We start from the raw sequence: 18,404 nt of genomic DNA on the forward strand, positions 1-18,404 counted from the left end.
TTTATGTCCAGGCTGGTGAAAAATATGTCTATGACCATTATTGAGGCACCACTGTTATTTATTATTAGCAACCTTTTTGTTATTTATATAAGAGAATAAATCATTGTTTTGAAACTCAACATGTACAGAGGTTTTTCTTTCTTACTGTGGGTGATGGAATGCAAGAACGGCCATCCATCCAGCCTCCTTCAATAATATATGAGACACAGCTATCATTGTGTCATCCTAAACCTTTCTACTCCAGTCCACTGTATTCTTGTACATGGAGGGGAAGGTCTGTGAATTATTCAAGCGAAATCAGTTTAGATAGACTCCGCTGCCTCTTTCTCTCATTGAGCTTGTGGACTTTGGCAGTAATCATAAGCTCAGAGAGGTTGCATAATATATATTGGATATTTCTCTCTCGCTCTTTATTATTTTGGAGACAGTTATTGTGCTTTTTTGACATCTTGGTCAAGGCATTTGATATGAGAGTCATGGTACCATGGTCCACAGGGTTTTAGGGGTGCCTTATATCTGCCTGATTGTTTTATCTCTACCCCTCTACCTCCAAGGTAAGAATATCAACAATCATTTTTTATATTCTTTTCAGTGCTGTCAACTAATTATTCCAGTCTTATATTTGTAAACTGTTCCACTTGATTGGAAGTATCTGTTTGGTTGTCCAGTCTCTGACTTGTGGATTATTATTATAAAATCTTTTTTTTTTTTGTGTTAGCATACCAACATAAGGAAAATTATATTATTAATTAATTAAAAGCGTGTAAAGAAATTCACGCAGGATGTACCCTTTGTAACTTACTCAATGCTAATAATAACTTGGAGCACTGCCTCCTTCAAAAATGTATGTGTGCTTTTCCAGGCGTAGAGATCTTGGACCCGGGGCAGGTGGTATACAGTGAGACCAAGACCAATGGCGTTGTAGGACGAGGAGTGATCTTGGAGTGTGGCCCTACTTTGCCCGATGTCTACATCTGGGGCTTTACCAAACCAGGCACAGACACCATCCGTGCCATTGTGTACAACTTTGGAAAGGGTCCTAAAATACAGAAATTAGCCAGTGACTTGGGTAATCTGACAGTAATCAGCAACAGCGCCTCTCTGTCCATTGAGAAGCTTCCTCTGGCTGCAGAAGGAGTGTATACCTGCCAGGCACTGTATGATACACTTGAAGGAGCCAAGCTGTATTACTACTATGTATTTCTGCGTGTTTTAGGTCAGTGGTAATCAAGTGATGTCTAAATACTGATCTGAACAATGGCTGACAAAGTTCAAGATTCATTTAGGTTGTCCTTGACATTTAGGGCGGTGTAGAAACCCTAAATTAGCAGAATATGTTCTTCTCAACTAGCATATGCATCAAAACTATTGTTGTATTGCTAGTTGAGAATAACTAGTTAAGTATAAGCTATAATGCTATTGGCATGAACTGTTTGATGTTACCATCTGCTAAAGTGTTACTGTAGCTCAACTGGTAGAGCACTGCGCAAGCAAGCAAGCACAAGGTTGGGGGTTCGATTCCCTGGGAACACATGATATGTAAAAATTGATAGCCTGAATGCACTGTAAGTCGCTTTGGATAAAAGCGTCTGCTAAATGCATAATTTTAATTTAATTTAATTTAATTTTAAATGAATAAATGTAAAGGTTATTTCCGAGAAAAGGTTCAACTGAACCAACATTAATGTTTTATTGTTTAGGTTGTGCTAGTAAAGTTAACATATATTACAACCACTCTTTCATGGTTTATCAGTAACAAGGCTCAATTTTGTAATTACTTAAACAGTGCCAGTGACCAAACCTTACATTGTGATGAGTGACTCTTCGCCAGTGGAGGGTACATCAGTGACCATGCGCTGTGGCTTGGAGAATGGCACGGGGCCGATTAATTACATATGGGAACATGAGAGCCGGGAGAGTCAGCTCACCACTGTAGCCGAGATCTATGACGACAACCAATTAAATGTCACTGATGTCAACCGAAATCACACTGGATGGTACAGGTGTATTGCCAGCAACCAGGTCAACCAGCAGCGCAGTGATCGAGTCTTGCTTGACACCATTTGTAAGAGACTCCTAAATAGCCTTTGAAATATTCAGCAAAATTTGATGCATCATATTGTTTTGGTGCGCAATTTCAAGAGGATATCCTATGTAAATATCTCTGGCTCTTTTCCAGTTGGTCCAGACCAGCCTCAGATCAATGTCTCCCCTTACTCAGTGACGGAGCGGGGTTATTCTGCCCTGGAAAGAGAGACGGTTTCTCTCCTGTGTCAAGCTTCTTCTAATCCCCCAAGTCAGTACGTCTGGTTCTACAACAACTCTCAGGTGTATGCGGGTCCCCAGTACACCATCAACAGGATCCTCCGCATGCACACGGGCCACTACGCATGCCTTGCTCAGAACACTTACCTCAACACTCGCTCCAGGAAAACCATCACCCTCACCGTCTACTGTGAGTGCTCCCACAAACCCCTGCCTGGATTCTGGTGGCCACCTTTCAACCTGCCCTTCTATAGCTTCCTCAAGTTTCCTTCTGAAATTTCTTGCATTTGCTTCCTCTTACACCTTTTCCTACACACAAACACACTCACACGAAGGGACAGACAGTTACGCAAACAAAGGTGTCAGACTTCCAGAATGGCCGATTGTGGACGTGCATCTGGAGGAAGTGAAGGACAGTTCTGAGAGCTGAAGGTATACAGCTGGTGTGATTGTTTCTGTGCTATGACAAGTCAAGAAAGGTCAGGAGGCCTTGTATTGTTTTGTCATAACACCTCAATCTCCCCTTCATGCCTTGAATGTACATCTATTCTTGACTTACTGGGGTACTAACAACCCCACCGATACTGTATACTAACACAGCAACACCTTCTCATGATATGACTTCAAATTTGGCTCAGTTACAGCAGGAATGATCAAGCAGATCCTAGGTGATGTTTTCAACAGATACCAATGCATTGCTCTTGAACTTTCTAGAAGTCGACTAGCTGTTACCACTGTGTAGATAAATAATAGACACCTAATCCGACCTCTTCGTTTGGCTCAATTTCAGGAACACTTCTCTGCCTCTATCAGTTTCCTAAATTGGCCCAAATCACCTAAGATCCATTTCACTGCCCTGTGTTACACAATCGTTTTGTTCCCACAGATCCTCCAGATGGCGCTCCGACTTGCTTGATCCTACCGGTAAACAATCACACTGACCTGGCCCTCCAGTGTACCTGGGAGGGCGGGATCCCTGCAGGCTCTTTGAGATGGACCCCAAATGTGTTTGGAGCAGAGAGCGAGGGACTCGCAAACATCACCAAGATTCAGAAAGGTCGGGAGACTGCAAACAACTCCATCTTCATCTGTCAAGGCTCCCACGTCGCATCGAATGAAATCAAAAGCTGCAGTATCAGAACTTGTAAGTGTAAAACCAAGTGCACCTTGTTCACTTTGAGATCAACAAAGGGTCAATAAATAGTATTTACATTCCCTTTATCCCAGGGATGCCCTACGGTGAACCAAAGTGTTCTGCATATGCAACGCGAAACAATGAGTACCTAATGCTGTCCTGCTCCTGGGAAGGTGGGTTTCCTCGAGCACTGGTGTGGTGGGCCTCCAGCACAGGGGACATGCAAGGCACATCCGAGGAGAACGCAAACATCCTGGTTTTGCGGTCAAGTGCTACCTACAGTGGAAAAGCTTTTGTATGCCATGCAAAACATCCACTGGCTAAGGAGACCAAACAGTGTGTTTTAAAACTAGGTAAGAAAGGGTCAATCATTATTTTTGCGTCTGTAAAACAATCATTAAAAAACGGTCCTTTCTTACTGTCTTTAGAGGCACCAGTCCTAGTGACCCAGCGAAGTATGATGACCGTCTATGAGGGTAATGATGCCCAACTCACCTGTGTCTTGAGTAGAAACTACCCTGTCACAGAGATCACCTGGTTCAACAACCTAAAGCAGCATGTGAATGAGATTCCTAAGAAGTACGTGCTGGAGCAAGCTGCTGCCTGGACAAACTTAACAGTGCGCGAAACAGACAGCAACACAGACAGTGGCGATTACTGGTGTTCGGCTACCAATGCTGTCGGTGGGGCAGAGATCCCCATTATGCTGATGGTGAAGAGTAAGCAAGCTTTTATATATTAGACTGACACACTACATTGCACTTTACTGTACAAGGTAGATAGGCACAATGATGCATGCTATCTTTCTCAACTCCAGTAGCTCACTTTTTGATTATAACTGGTTTTACATATAAATGATTTACCATTTAAATTTTCAGGGTACCCAATGCCCCCAAATATAAGCATCAGTAAGATCATTTACAACAGTCGTCAAAGGACTGATGTTGACCTAGAGTGGAAGCTCCAGACTGAGGGTAACCTCACCGGGTTTTTCATTGAGCGCCAGAGGCTCCCTGAACCTGTGAAGAAAAGAAACAGTGACCTTCCCTGGCAAAAACTGGCAGATCTAGACCACGATTCCCGACACTACCAAATCAACAATCTGGATCCCAATGGAGCCTATGCATTTCGTGTTACTGCCATCAACCACCGCACCATTGGAAACCCCTCGGAGATAAAGAACCCAGGTGAGAACACATACAAAACCATTGAATATCAGGGCATATCTAAACATGGATAACAATCATTTACATTAAAATACCCAAAGAAGACAGGGTATAATTTGATGCTGTTAAAAAAGGTTTTAGGATTGGAGTGTTTTTATTGTTCTTACAGTTCTCACTGTAAATCTAAAGCTGTTGTTTTTTGTTTTGTTGTCCATTCAGGTGAAAAGCACAATCAATTGCCCACTTCCATACCCACATCTCCCTTCTTCTGTTCTTTTCTTCTTACATGATCTGCCTGTTAACTTGCCCTTTGATCTTTCTTGAGGTTACTTTTCTTATTCTTAATCTTATTCTGTGCTAAAGTACGTATAATCTTATATGCTAATGACCAAAAAACAACTACCCCAAGTGTTTAAGCTTTTTCTCAAAAAACTGTAATATACAATTGTATAATATTATGTATTAAGCTCTTACGACGTCCAATTGTCATGGTAAACTATGCAATTGTGATACTGGTTTTGTGAAGCTGAAATAGATATACTGTCTTCCAGCCGACCCTCCCTTCAATGCCTACCCAGCTGTGATCGGGGCAGCCATCGGGGGCATGATCATAGCCACACTAATCACTGTACTGCTCTTCATCTATGTGGTACGGAACCGCAACAATAACCCACGTGAGTTACGCATCTTTAATGTTTCAGGAAATCAAATATAGATTGGTTAATAACTCTGTAGCATGGTTCCATGTTAATACCACTGTCACATTTTACAGGGCTTCATGACTTGATATTTGGAAGGTATGTTTACAATTGATATTTTTACAGGTATTTTTTATTATTATTATTATTATTATTACTTTACTACTTAAATATTATTTGTGCTTTTAAGGCAGAACAGCCAGTCTAGAGAGAACATTAACTTTCCTGAGGATGAGGGTAGTGGAACAGCGGAGGGGGAGAAAGGTGAAGGACAACCAAGCCAATCAGCTAGTACAGGTACCTCATGCCGTTGGCACTTGAGAATGCTTTTTTATTCCAACTTTTATGAAAATAAAATACTTTTTCTTGCAGCGGCACCAATGGCACTGCCGAGGCCAACCGCAACACCCACAAACCTTCCCCCAGGCGAGGAGCCAGTCAACGTAACTATTACTGTCATGGCCTCAAGCTAAAGACAAAGCTGATCACAATCATGATTACCATACACTTACTACAGGATAACACTTTGGAGATCAGAAACTTTTTCCATCATCAGTAGAAGTCAACAAAGAAGGGGGGGGGGGGTTGTGTTGAATGTAACTTTTTACAAATATCAATTTAAGTGTTCACTAGCAAGCACCTCCCATTTAGATTAGCTTTAGAACAGCGAATTCATTAGTTTGGTATAACTAAAATACTAGAACATTGATTATCAGCAGCAGGATTGTTATCATTTTTGCTACAATTAATTGTTCTTGTGAGGTAATACAAAGAACATTTTAGCAGTCTTTTTACATCAATACACACATTACTTAAGCACCTTGGCATTCACCTTCCATGTGTCTATTTATAATGACCTAAACTGATTTCAGCTGCATCTAAATAACATGGGTTGAGATGAACCAGTCATTTAGGTAAAACTGATTGATATTTTTGAACGAATGGTCTTTATAAGCAAAAGACTCTCAATGTTTTTGACCTCTCATTGTTTAATAAAATGAATGCTGAACACAACTGGATGTTAATTTGATTCTCTAGACAGTGAACTGTCCAAAGCAAGTTGCACTATGGTCACGTTACATGCTCTAAGATTTCTACACTTCCTTCTTTTTCTAATTTAAACAGCTTACTAAACCAAACAGCATTATTAATGACAGATTTATTTACACGTTCAGAATCTCACATCTTGTCAAGGGGCAGAGATTAAACCTTATCTTCATATTAACGGAACATGAATGAACAGATAAACTTAACTCGAGAGCTTCTCCTCATTCCTTCAGATACAGATCAGAAAAACAGACATCTACAACTACGAACATATAAATCTGAACACGTTCCACGGTCATAAAACAACTTTGTGTACCTTTGTACACGTGTGAAAGCAGATTTGCATGTAAAAATGTGGACACGCATCAATTCAGAGGCAAAACCTTTTGGTTGCTAATAATGTCAGACAGCTTCTGTTTTAGTTTCAGGAATATCTTCTTAAATTCCAAACCGTCCCCCTGGAACACAAAATAATAGTTTTGAGAAGACATTGATATCATCAAATCAGTACTATTCATAAATCAACAAATCAATCAATAATATAAAAAAAACTATTCTCGATATTAGTTTTTATTTGTTTTAACAGTTAATTTAGAAGCATTAAGCAATTAATAAATGGGGTTGTTTTCACCTTTGACAATCGGAAATCTACTAAAATGCGTTCCTCCATTTCCAGGAAGTGCACTATGAAGATCAGCTTACTGTTGCGGTGATCCATTGTGGAAACTGTCGCCTATGAATCAAAAGAGCGAAAAGGAGATGAGATCAGTGCATTAACACAGTTCAAGATTCAGTGCTAAAGATTTCAAATGCTTTAAACGGTACAACTGATTGATTTAATTGGTCACCTGATTGGTGCAGCTCTGTTTCCATGTGTGACCCATAGCAATACAGGCATCACGGAGAGCAATGCAAGACGGTTCTGCCTTTACCGTAGTAAAGAACCTAGTCATCCTTCTCACCAACCGCTGCCACGGGCTCTGTAAAAATAAATGCACAAATATTTCACATAAATCCATTATTAATTAAAATACATATAACCTATTAGTTAAATCAAGCCAGTGCTATGGAATAAGAACACAATTGTTTACAGAAATAACGGACATAAATAAGACAATAAATCAACATACTATCAATAATATTCATTTTATAGAACAGGTTACCTGGCTGGCTCCTGGTGTGCCCAGCAGTTGGCTGCCCAGCAGCATGTGGTCAAGACAGGTAGGCTGTGAAAAGCTGACACTGACATCAGTGTGCACCGTAACCCCCTTCTCCTCCCACAATCCCTGCGGCTCAGGCTGAGAGCTGGAGATCTGTGCTCTGTCATCACTGCAGAAACACACAGGTAGTGAGTGATGGATGTGCTTCTTAGAACGTTACTGTATTTGTACTGAACTATCAAGCCAGCGGTCTCATGTAGTTGTCATACTGACCTGTTTTTTCTTCTCAGCTGTGAGAGCTCAGAATCAGCCCTATGCATTTTGGATACTGGTGTGTCACTCTGGCGTTTTACTGCTGTGGTCACACATTCAGATCCCAAAGAATCAGAAACATTCTTGAAAGACAAACATAATTAAATGAGCTGAAGTTTGAAAGCAGTACCTGATTTGAAACTTCTGCTAAACCATCTGTGCTTCTTAATTTCAGGAATGGTGATCCTGTCCTCTGGATTATGCAGTAATATCTTAGATAGCAGACCTGACAAAGAAAAGAAAACAAAGAGTTCAGAATCACAAGTGTTTTTAAACATGTTTCCGAGCATCTGTGCAGGAGTTCTTGGTGGCTCCTTCCTTGTCTAAGTCAAAAGAGTCCACAGGTCTGGTCTAAATTAACACTGAAAGAAAACTCTAAATAAATACTGAAATATACTGCATTAAGTAACTCTTAAGAAACTTACTCAGTGGTACAGCATCGATTTTCTTCCAGGGTGTGAGGTAGATTTTCTTCTCTAGCCAATCCAAATACTCCTGACAGTTTTCACTCGGTTGGTCCCATGGTAACTCTATGGAAAAATGCAGCTTCCAACAACTGAACTCTCAACAAAGATGCAGTCTCTGACTGACACACCCAGAATACTGATGCCTTACCTCCAGCTAACATTGCAGTGAGCACGATGCCACAAGCCCAAGTGTCTGCAGGTTGTGCATGGAATGCTGAGCGTGACATCAGCTCGGGGGCAACATAGGGCAGAGTGCCACACAGACGGTTCAATGCCCGCTCCCGGCCACGATGGCGGAACATGGTGGCCAGTCCAAAATCAGAGATCTTCAGATTATCTGAGAAACAATATAAATAGGATGCATGTATGTGTATATATATAATTCTGTTACAGTTCATTATTTAGGTTTTCTACTTACTATAGTACTGTACTGTTAAATGTATATCTTTTTAATTATTATTTTTTTTTTTTAATTCACATTAGTTTAATCTTATTTTTATTCCCTAGTAAAAAAGTAATATATTTAAAATATATTTAATGTTAAGCATATAATTAAAATTAATAACCATATATACGGACATAACGACTTCCTGATATAAAGATTTTAATTAAACTTTATTTGGAGTACTACTTGTGCACAATGCACATTTCTTCATATGAAGCCTAAAATGTGTTTGAATCACACTATTGATGAGGATTCAACAATCTTTGATAATATTTGTCTTTGAATGCAAGACATTTAAAGTGTACCTAAAGTATACTTGCAATAGTTCCCCTTTAACAGTCAAATATACTTTAGTATAGCTTTAGCTGGACCTCAGTACTTCCACACAATTAAAGTGCATTGCACACAAAATGAGTTGTTCCAGTTTAACAGACTTTAAGTATAACACTTTAGTATACCAAAAGTACAATTGCAGGGTATTTTTAAATGCATGAATATGTCTATGTATTTGTAATAGACATAGCATGAAATAAATGTTTTCCAAATACATTTTAGTTGATTTTGCACTAGGATTATTTATGTTTTATTAATTTATATTTATTTTATTTTTTTTTCACATTTTCCCCAGCAGTGACCAAAGAAGACATATCTCCTTAGATATTATTAATAACAGAATACAATTTTATGGGTGTCATAAATGTGTCTCAACTGTCACTGTTGGCTGGAACACTGCATTGACCAATCAGAAGCCAGAATCGGTTTAATAATGACATTTAACACAAGACCCATTAGATGTACCTTTATCATCAAGAAGAATATTCTCAGGCTTTATGTCACGATGTGTAATCCCAACACTGTGAAGATATTCCTGTCAGCAAGAGAGAAATCTAGTTTTACAACAAAGGTGGCTATGCAGTGAAAACCATTCACAAACACACCAGACTCAAAGAAAAATGATCTGAAAGCTGACACTTACCACACCAGCTATTAGCTGCTGAAAAAACCTGTGTGCATCTTTTTCTGGCATCCCTACGTCTGGCTCTGTCAGAATCGGAAACAAATTACATTTTGAGTAGAAGCTTTCATATTTGCTCGCCACAAATATTTAGACCCCACCAGATCTACATTATACTGGACAAAGAAGCTAATAAAAATAAGATCTCCTAATATATGTTTAGCTCACCGATTCGGTCAAAGAGCTCTCCTCCACTACAGTACTCCAGGAAGATGTACTGTGTCGTCCCCTCACTCCTGTGCCCAAAGAAACGCACGATGTTTGGGTGTGAAAGCATCTTGCATATGCAAACCTCCTTCTTCACATTCTCTACACAATCCTTGGCTTTTGCCATGTCCACAACTTTCACCGCCACTGCCTCTTCTGTCTTCTTGTTGACCAGTAGTCGCACCCTACAATAATTTGAAAAAGATTAATATATTTTTAGACTAACGAATCAGGATGAGACTAATAAAAAGGACACTTACTCTCCGTAGGCCCCCTCTCCAAGGGTCTGCACCACATCCCAGTCTTTAACAAAAGGCACAGCCATGATCGGATCTGTGGACACAAGTCAGAACATCCTTGAAAACTAGTAGCAGAAAGAAGCAGTAACGTTATTTGTGGATAAAAAAAAGAGCACACAAAGCCTAAAACACTTGCACAGAATATATTAGTTTTGAGTAACTGACATGCTAAATAAAACCAGGTAACGTTACTTTGGTGAAACGTCAAAGCCGATAACCTTGGGCTATCCAATGTCCAAATCAAATAAACATACCTTACGTGTCACTTATATCAGTGTTGAAGCTGTCTCATTTGATGCAGGTTGTTTATTTATTCTGCTGGTATATTTAAACACACCCGTTAAGTGTCTAGACAGAAATGTTCGTATTTATATAAGAGAGTCCGTCCAAACTTTGGCGCGTTCTGGAGACGTGACGTCACAGGAAACGCTTGGAGGAGAGAAACTTTAAAATAAAAGCTTAAATCAGCAGCAAGTTTACAAATAAGGGGAAATGTTTCGTATTAACTGGAGAATTTCATGTTATCCTTTTCGTGTTTGTTTTGTTTGAATTGTATTGTAAAGTTGCTCAGTAACGAAGACAACCAAAACCATAAACAAATGAAATGTCATAGCAGATATATAGACTAAATATGAATGTGAGCTAGATATGTTATTTTATGTGTTCCTGCGCTTTTTATTATAGTTTGTAAAGAATATTGGTTAGGGTTAGATGTGTAAATGTTTGATTGTTTGGGTTTTTATTATTTACTTGTCGTACAAGCAACAAAAAGACACATTAGGTATAAAGCCGGGCTTTTATTTTGTACAGTTTGAAACGCTTGAAAACTATACAAAATAAAAGCTCGCGTGTCACGGTCCATCAAGGGAAATACATTCACAGTCATAAGATTATTGCACTTTTTGTGATACGACATTTAATTTGAAAGAATTTAAAGATTTTCAAGCATAATTACTAGTTGTCTTAATTCACCATCGATAGTATCACATAACAGGAGCTGAAAACAATAGGAGTTCGCCTGTCGTTGTTATGGCAACATCAGGTCAGTTCCGTAAACACAACTGTGCAGTTGGAGGGTAATTTCTAAAGCTAGCTAAGGTTAGTAGAAGTAGTAGCAATAAGTAGTGTTAGTAGTAGTAGTAGTAGTATACCAACATTTCTGACCCAATTTTAACTAAAATGGACGAAAAACTGCCAAAAAAATCCCTTAGACTTATCCTAATGAATGTTGTTCAGTTGCTTTGACGCAATGTATTTTGTTTAAAGCGCTATATAAATAAAGGTGACTTGACTTGACATGGAAAGGTTTCTTTCTTTCTTTCTTTCTTTCTTTCTTTAACGTAAAGTTAATCTTACAAACTTTTCAGTCTAGATCCCTTTTAGTCTCTTTTATAATATTTGTAGTTATGTTAATGAAAGGTATTGTAAATGTAAGTACTGCTTTAATGTAGAAAATTAATAATGTACAGTAGATACATTTACATTTACATTACATTTTTATTTTGTCATTTAGCAGAGGCTTTTATCCAAAGCGACTTACAAATAATGACAGAAGCAATCAAAAACAACAAAAGAGCAATGATATATAAGTGCAGTGCACGTAGAAAGGGCTTTTAAGTAATATAATAAAAAGAAAACATAGAATAGAAAGAGAATAGAGCAAGCTAGTGTTAGAGGTCTTTTTTATAACTGTATAATAAATAAAAAGAAAATAGATAGAATACAAAAAGATTAGAAAGGTAGACTTTTTTTTAAAGAATAGAATTAGAATAGTGAGTGCTATATATATATATATATATATATATATATATATATATATATATATATATATATATATATATATATATATATATATATATATTAAACTCATATATGTGCATTTCAGAGAACAAAGCCGGCTTTCTCCAAAGACGTAGTTGAGCTCTCTCTGTGGAGGAGGAAACAGGAGGCCATAGGGAAAGAATTGCTGGAGTCCACAAAGAATCAGAGCTCCTGTGATGTGAGAATGCGACGGGAAAGGAACACACAGTGGTGGATGGTGTCGGCCACTATTAGCAGACATCTGCAGGAAGCAAGAGAGTAGTACCAGATAGACAATGATGAAAGGAGGAGAAGGTTTGAATGGAATTATTAAGAATGTATTATTAAGAAATCATCTCATTGTATAGTGTAATGACCTGGCTCTTTTTGACAGGCTTCGTGAGCTGCTAGAGTCAGAGGAGAGGGAACTCTTCAGGGAGATGGAGGCAAAAAAGGAGACAGTGTTGGAGAGGCAAGCTAAGATGCTTGAAAGAGCCAAGAGTCTGTAAGATAGAATTGAGAGTGAGAGACAGACTTGTTGCTGAGAAACTCGATCAGCTCTTTAGGTAGAAGACCTTACTTTTAAGTTGAATGAACTTTAAATCAATCTACAAGATGTTCCATCTTCCTGTGTTTTAGAAAGCAAAGTGAGGAGCTTTGTGCCGTGCAGGTGAGGTGCAGAGAGGATGAGGTTTGCACTGAATGTGCTGCTCAGATCCGTAATAAGGAAGAAGTGCAACGGATGCAACTAGAGGAAGACAGAGTGTTTGGAGGAGCAGAGAATACAGGCCAAGCAGCTGAAGCAAGAGGAGGCCCAGTTACTGGTATTTATCATATTATTCAATAGGATGAATCAATCAAATCAAGCCACAGTTGTTATTAGGGATGCACAATATGTCTGTACCATATCGGTTATTGGCCAATTCTTTTATTTATTTTTTATTATTGAACTGTATCATTTCAGGCATGCTCATTTCCCTATCTATCTATCTATCTATCTATCTATCTATCTATCTATCTATCTATCTATCTATCTATCTATCTATCTATCTATCTATCTATCTATCTATCTATCTATCTATCTATCTATCTATCTATCTATCTATATTTGTGTGTGTGTATATATTATATACTTTTATAATATTTGTATATATCGTATACTTATATAACATTTGTATATTTATATATGCTGTAGCTGTATATATATATATATATATATATATATATATATAGTTTTTTTTTGTTTGAAATAAATGCAGCCATGGTGAGAATCAAATAATTTAAGAAACGATCTACAAACTGATATAAAATATATATCATGATGTTGATCTTTTTCTCTTTAGTGAATGAGAATATGCTGAAACAGGCCGAGCCTTTCAAAGAGAGAGAGGAGCTCGACAGAATCCTTGTAGAGAACAAATTGCTGGATGAAGAAGAAAAGACTCGGTAGGTTCCTGTCTGTCAGAGTTGTTCAACTGAATCATACCTATACCAAAACATACAAAAAATTATATTTTGTTTCCTAAATTTCCAGTTTCAGGCAGACTACTCAAGAGTATAAGGCTGATTTGTTGGCTCAGATGCTGCACCGCCAGCGCATTCATGAAGCAGAACAAGCTGAGGAAGAACAAGAGTTCCAGAGGGGTCTGTGGTACCAGGAGCAGTACAATAAGAAGATCCAGGACATCCTCTCAAGGCCAATATCTGGCACCATAGCAGTTCACCCCTTCAGGATATACTGTGCTATAGTTGGTATTTAGACCTAAATACAAGTCTGACTGGATTAACTTCTTTTGAGGTAGATATTTGCATATTTAAAAAATAATTATTTAAAGAAAGCTTTTATAATTCCTCTTTCTGCAAATCAAAGTCCTCTTTCTGCAAATCAGTCAGACATCCTTATACAACGACGCCTTATATAACACCAGGCATTTTAAAAACAATGGGAAACTGTCTAGGGTTGCTATGAAACATGTACAGTACATACAGTAGTATCAGACGAGGTCAAAAGGTTAAGGTTCAGAAATGACAATTAACATGCAGATTATTTCCATAATGATTTAGCGACAAGGTTTTAGACCAATAAGCTGCTGGGTTAAATGATTAGTGGGTGGAAAACTTTTGACTCTGTAAATTCCACGACAGCTCGTATATGTTGAAGAAGTTAGTCAACACCCAATACCTTACCTAGGAGTGGTATGGGTGTGGAACAATTGGTCTGATGTCATTTTTGTCTATTTTCTTTCTCACCAGGCTGTTCAGACAGGTTTGACTTTTACTCAAGCCAGTTTGGGACTACAAAGTACTCTATACAATCTTTTTAAGCATAACATGAGGAATATTCAACTTCTGAATAATTCAGAGCTCTGATGATCCTTGCGTCTGTGGATATTGGTACAATTTCTAAAAGAAGATGCGGGAACATGAACTTTATGTCAAGGTAGGTCAGGCATTGCTACTCTTTACATCTAAACATACCTGGCAATAAAGCTTATTCTGATTCTGATTCTTTCATTTTAGATTTCCACAGCACATTAATTACAGTATGTGGTCTACTGATAGTTACAGGTTACAGCTTTATGAATAAATACATTAAGCTAAACACGTTCATGCATTTGTTAATGTATTTTGTTCTGACCTTATTCAGGATGTGAACAGTACTGAGGCTTTTCTTATTTTGAATGTATGTTTCATCCTGTGGTTTACTCGTGGCTTGTGTCCACTCTGCATTTTACAGATAAGTGTAGAGAGGCTGTTGTGTTGCTCTGCTTTGTGTCTTTGATTAATGATGCAGATACTGAGCATACACAGTCCACATTATCTGATTATTCAAGACAGCTTCTGCTCTCAGATATTTCTGAGAAACACAAGAAAGGACATGGGTATAGAGAGTCTTGTGTTCAAAATCACATTGTATGAAATGGACCAAATTAGTTACGTAATCTTGGTGAAATTATGTGTTTCTATGTATTTAATAGCTTATACTGTGTATGACTATGTAGACTATTTAAAAAAAGTAAATTAAAATAAGAATAATTTAATGTGGTAAACAATCATGTAATCTAAAATGCTCTCAGTTGACTGGTAAAAAACGCACTGCATTCATTGTATATGTGTGTGTGTGTGTGTGTGTGTGGATATATATTGTCTGGATCTCATAAGCCATTCAAATATTATACATATAAAGGTAAATAAGACTGCAGTTAATATTTTTTTTTTTTACTTGGAACTGTCATTTTCTATAAGAAACAATTTTTGATTTAAAAATAATTAAGTATTTTTACTTTTAACATTTTTGTTTGGTCTAAAGGTAAATATGTATGGAATAACTGTTCAGATAAAAGAAAAGTCTCTAAAAAAATTACATTATTAGAAAAAAAAAGATATTGTTATTTCTTAAAAAAAAAACAAAAAAACAGCTACTTTACATTTAAATTTGCATTTAGTCAATTAGCAGATGCTTTTATCCAAAGTGACTTACAAATGAGGACCAACAGTAACAATTTATCATAAGACCCAGCTATCAATATTCACAGTACACAAAGGGAAGTTCTCAGTGTAAGCTAGTGGTGCAGAAGTGCAATACAGAAAAAAGAAAAACAAGGGGGGAAATATTGGATTTATTATAGTAATCGCTTTGTTTATTATTTTGGTTTGTTTTGAAATATTAGTAAAAAAAAAAACATTTTGTTGTCATATGACAAGTAAACTAGATACTTTAAGGCCCTAATCTTTTTCTTTTCCAATGAGTTTGTAGAGTGTTTAAACTGTTCTCGAGTCTTGTGTTCTTTTTTTTTACCTTTAGACATCATTTGTCATTCACACACATAGGTATTTTTACATCTCATTTACAGCTATGAGACGAATGCTTGTAGCTTTGCATCTCTCCTCATTTGGTGTACATTTAAATGTAAACGACACTTTTACAAAAGCAAACGCTTAAAAATGCTCTAGTAATATTTTCTTAAACAAGCGGACGGTCTTTAACCTTCACTTGGCATTACCACGACGTTCTCATTTCCGTCAACATGTGATTTTGTAGTGCAGTGCTGTACTTGGCCGGAGGGTGTCGCTGTAGACACACTGAATTGCGCCATTGATCCATGAGCCTCTTTGCCTCTGCGGTCATGTCAGTCAGCATGATAGAGTCCATGGAGAAGGGAAGAAGGGAGGGAAGCAACTTCACTCCTGCTTTTTTGACAATTACATATTTTTTCTCACATGTAACCAGTACCTTTCATTCGTTATTATGACTCAGTGATTAGTCGTGGCCATCGCTTAATTGAACTTGATTTTTAATATGTGAAGGATGAGATGAAAGGGGCTTGTCCAACTCCAACTTCAGTCATGGGGACAGACAGACACCTGCCGTGATCAGGCGCGGCTAACGCGCTAATATTAGCCGTCAGGGGGAGTTCAAAAGTACAAACCAGCTCGACAGGACGACATGGAGTGGTGACAGGACACAGAAAACCTGGATTATAAAACTTGTTGGGAATTTCATCGTATTCAAACGGAGATATTTTACCTGTAACTCGTTTAGGTGGGAGCTGCTCTATTGGGATCATGTCTGTGACTGAACTCTACTCTCGGGTGAGTGGTTTGGATCAGTTTTATTTCACCATGAAATAACTAAATAAATAGTTAATAATATAAGACAGGTGAAACAGTAATAATTCATTTACTGTGTGAGGCAACGTTAAACGACGCGAAACGCCTTCACCAATCTTAAATCCTCGATTAATGTAACGTTAGCATGACTAACATTGAAATCTTGTAATTATACAATCCCACAAAGGGAAATATTTAATTATTTGACGCCCTGCAGTTCTGCTTAACTGCCTTTAACTTCCTATAAAACACGGGGAAGTCTCTCGGACAGGTGTGTGTTTCTGTTGGTTTCGATCTGTCGTAGTTTCGGAGTTCGCTGTGTTTCGAAAACCATTGGAGCTCCCTATCTAGACAGCATCTTTAAGCGCGTTCAAATGCGTCTTTCTTGCCAAATAATGCTGTCTATATAGACAACTCACTGGGATGACGAGCTCTTCCTCTTTTGAGGACTTTAGTGACTCTAATAGTTAATATTTATATTAATATGCGGCTAAAGGAAAGATGTTTGTTTACGTTTAAGGTGTAACGTTATCTGTCAAACCAGCATAAGCAGTAAACTGTTTATTGGATATTAATGTACTGTAAATTATTTTCATAGATAAACTGTTTGGCAATATTATGTAACATTTGTTGGTTGAAGGTGAGGAATTGAATTTATAATTTGATATTTAAATATTGTAGTTTTTTTTTTGTTTGTTTGTTTGTTCTGCATGTTGTAATTTATTCTCAGGGTTCCCAGAGGTAGGAAAAGTTATTATGAAAATCTACTTTTTTTATAACTGTGTGTGCCTATAAAATATCTTATCATATAGGAAATGGTATAAACGACTGGAAAAAGCAATATAAACTTAGCAGTTATGCCTTGTTATTCCACAAATATGAACTGATATTTGTTTATTTGTATTATAATATTTTGACCTCATAGAAATATATTTAACAGTGGGAAATCTAGATGTAAATATGATTTTACAGATTAGGAGTAACGTTGGTATAGCCTTATGTTTATGTTCACATACCAATGCTGAAGGTGACTCAGTCATTCCAAGTTGTTTGGGCTTGTATGAAAAATGAATTTATTTATTTTTCTCCAGTCTACAGCCGTGGAAAGACTCTTCAGTTCAGTCCGGTTTTCTCACAGAGTCATCATAAGGGTGGATTCATATTACCTCAGTTCAGTCCCTTATTTTGGCCTTTGTGTTCTGGTATTGTTCTGATACTCTTTTGCCCTAAAAGTGTTCCACAGCTTTCAGGTCGTATTATTAACTTGTGTGCTGTTATCTCAATGAGCATAAAAAGGCCAAGCCAGTGATGTCACCATAACCACCCTGACACCCATGCGCGTAATTTGCAGGGGGGTTACGGGGGTCATGACCCCCCCCCAAAAATCAGATCCAACTAATATAACCCCCTTAATATCATAACATCATTCAGATTAAAATAATATGAAATATTCAGAATGAATACTTTTGTTCGTTTTCTTTATTAATTTCATTTGCCAGCAAGAAAGATAGTATCATATTTTAAATAATCTGTAGTGTAAATTAGCATGTTACCTTTTACACAAGAAAATTATTCATATGCCGCGAGTTTAACCCCCCCAATGGTAGACCCAAAGTTACGCCCTTGCTGACACCCACATGTGTCGTTGATTACATTGAGAACAAATACTATTGAATGGACTGCCAGGCTTTTTTCCAGTGAACTTTAGGCCACTGGTTCATAGATAGATACAGTAGGGGATAGATACAGTAGTTAGACATGATCCTTGTTTAACTGG

General features: G+C 37.6%; 3 protein-coding genes and 1 pseudogene across 5 annotated transcripts in view; 3 read left to right on the forward strand and 1 right to left on the reverse strand.

The window, feature by feature from the left end:
- The first annotated feature begins 473 nt into the window (after positions 1 to 473).
- vsig10l2 (V-set and immunoglobulin domain containing 10 like 2) lies at positions 474 to 6,255 on the forward strand. The gene is made up of 12 exons (XM_026196186.1): positions 474 to 554; positions 863 to 1,216; positions 1,787 to 2,065; positions 2,180 to 2,455; positions 3,152 to 3,409; positions 3,493 to 3,753; positions 3,829 to 4,119; positions 4,279 to 4,587; positions 5,118 to 5,240; positions 5,339 to 5,363; positions 5,455 to 5,561; positions 5,637 to 6,255. Exons 1-12 carry the CDS (start codon positions 485 to 487, stop codon positions 5,735 to 5,737), a joined length of 2,454 nt encoding a protein of 817 aa, XP_026051971.1. The 5' UTR covers positions 474 to 484; the 3' UTR covers positions 5,738 to 6,255.
- A 153-nt stretch (positions 6,256 to 6,408) lies between these two features.
- On the reverse strand, positions 6,409 to 10,633 carry chek1 (checkpoint kinase 1). Of its 3 annotated transcripts, none has more exons than XM_026196183.1 (13): positions 10,476 to 10,633; positions 10,178 to 10,250; positions 9,879 to 10,102; positions 9,672 to 9,736; positions 9,494 to 9,563; positions 8,399 to 8,587; positions 8,209 to 8,313; positions 7,914 to 8,009; positions 7,745 to 7,826; positions 7,475 to 7,640; positions 7,160 to 7,291; positions 6,943 to 7,044; positions 6,409 to 6,769 (listed from the first exon to the last, which is right to left on the reverse strand). In XM_026196183.1, exons 2-13 carry the CDS (start codon positions 10,240 to 10,242, stop codon positions 6,677 to 6,679), a joined length of 1,389 nt encoding a protein of 462 aa, XP_026051968.1. In that variant the 5' UTR covers positions 10,243 to 10,250; positions 10,476 to 10,633; the 3' UTR covers positions 6,409 to 6,676. The 3 variants fall into 3 exon arrangements, with proteins under 3 accessions (XP_026051968.1, XP_026051969.1, XP_026051967.1); XM_026196184.1 differs by having other exon boundaries at positions 7,745 to 7,823; positions 10,471 to 10,633; XM_026196182.1 differs by having other exon boundaries at positions 10,471 to 10,633.
- A 612-nt stretch (positions 10,634 to 11,245) lies between these two features.
- Positions 11,246 to 14,837, forward strand: LOC113038098 (cilia- and flagella-associated protein 53-like; annotated as a pseudogene).
- A 1,308-nt stretch (positions 14,838 to 16,145) lies between these two features.
- The window catches only part of myo5b (myosin VB), a 54,706-nt gene continuing 52,447 nt past the window's right edge, over positions 16,146 to 18,404 (forward strand). Inside the window, exon 1 of the mRNA XM_026196187.1 lies at positions 16,146 to 16,609. Within this exon, the coding sequence (XP_026051972.1) occupies positions 16,583 to 16,609 (27 nt within the window). The 5' untranslated portion in view covers positions 16,146 to 16,582. The remainder of the gene's footprint in view (positions 16,610 to 18,404) is intronic.

The sequence above is a fragment of the Carassius auratus genome, chromosome 21 (assembly GCF_003368295.1).
Source record: "Carassius auratus strain Wakin chromosome 21, ASM336829v1, whole genome shotgun sequence".
Taxonomy (NCBI): domain Eukaryota; kingdom Metazoa; phylum Chordata; class Actinopteri; order Cypriniformes; family Cyprinidae; genus Carassius; species Carassius auratus.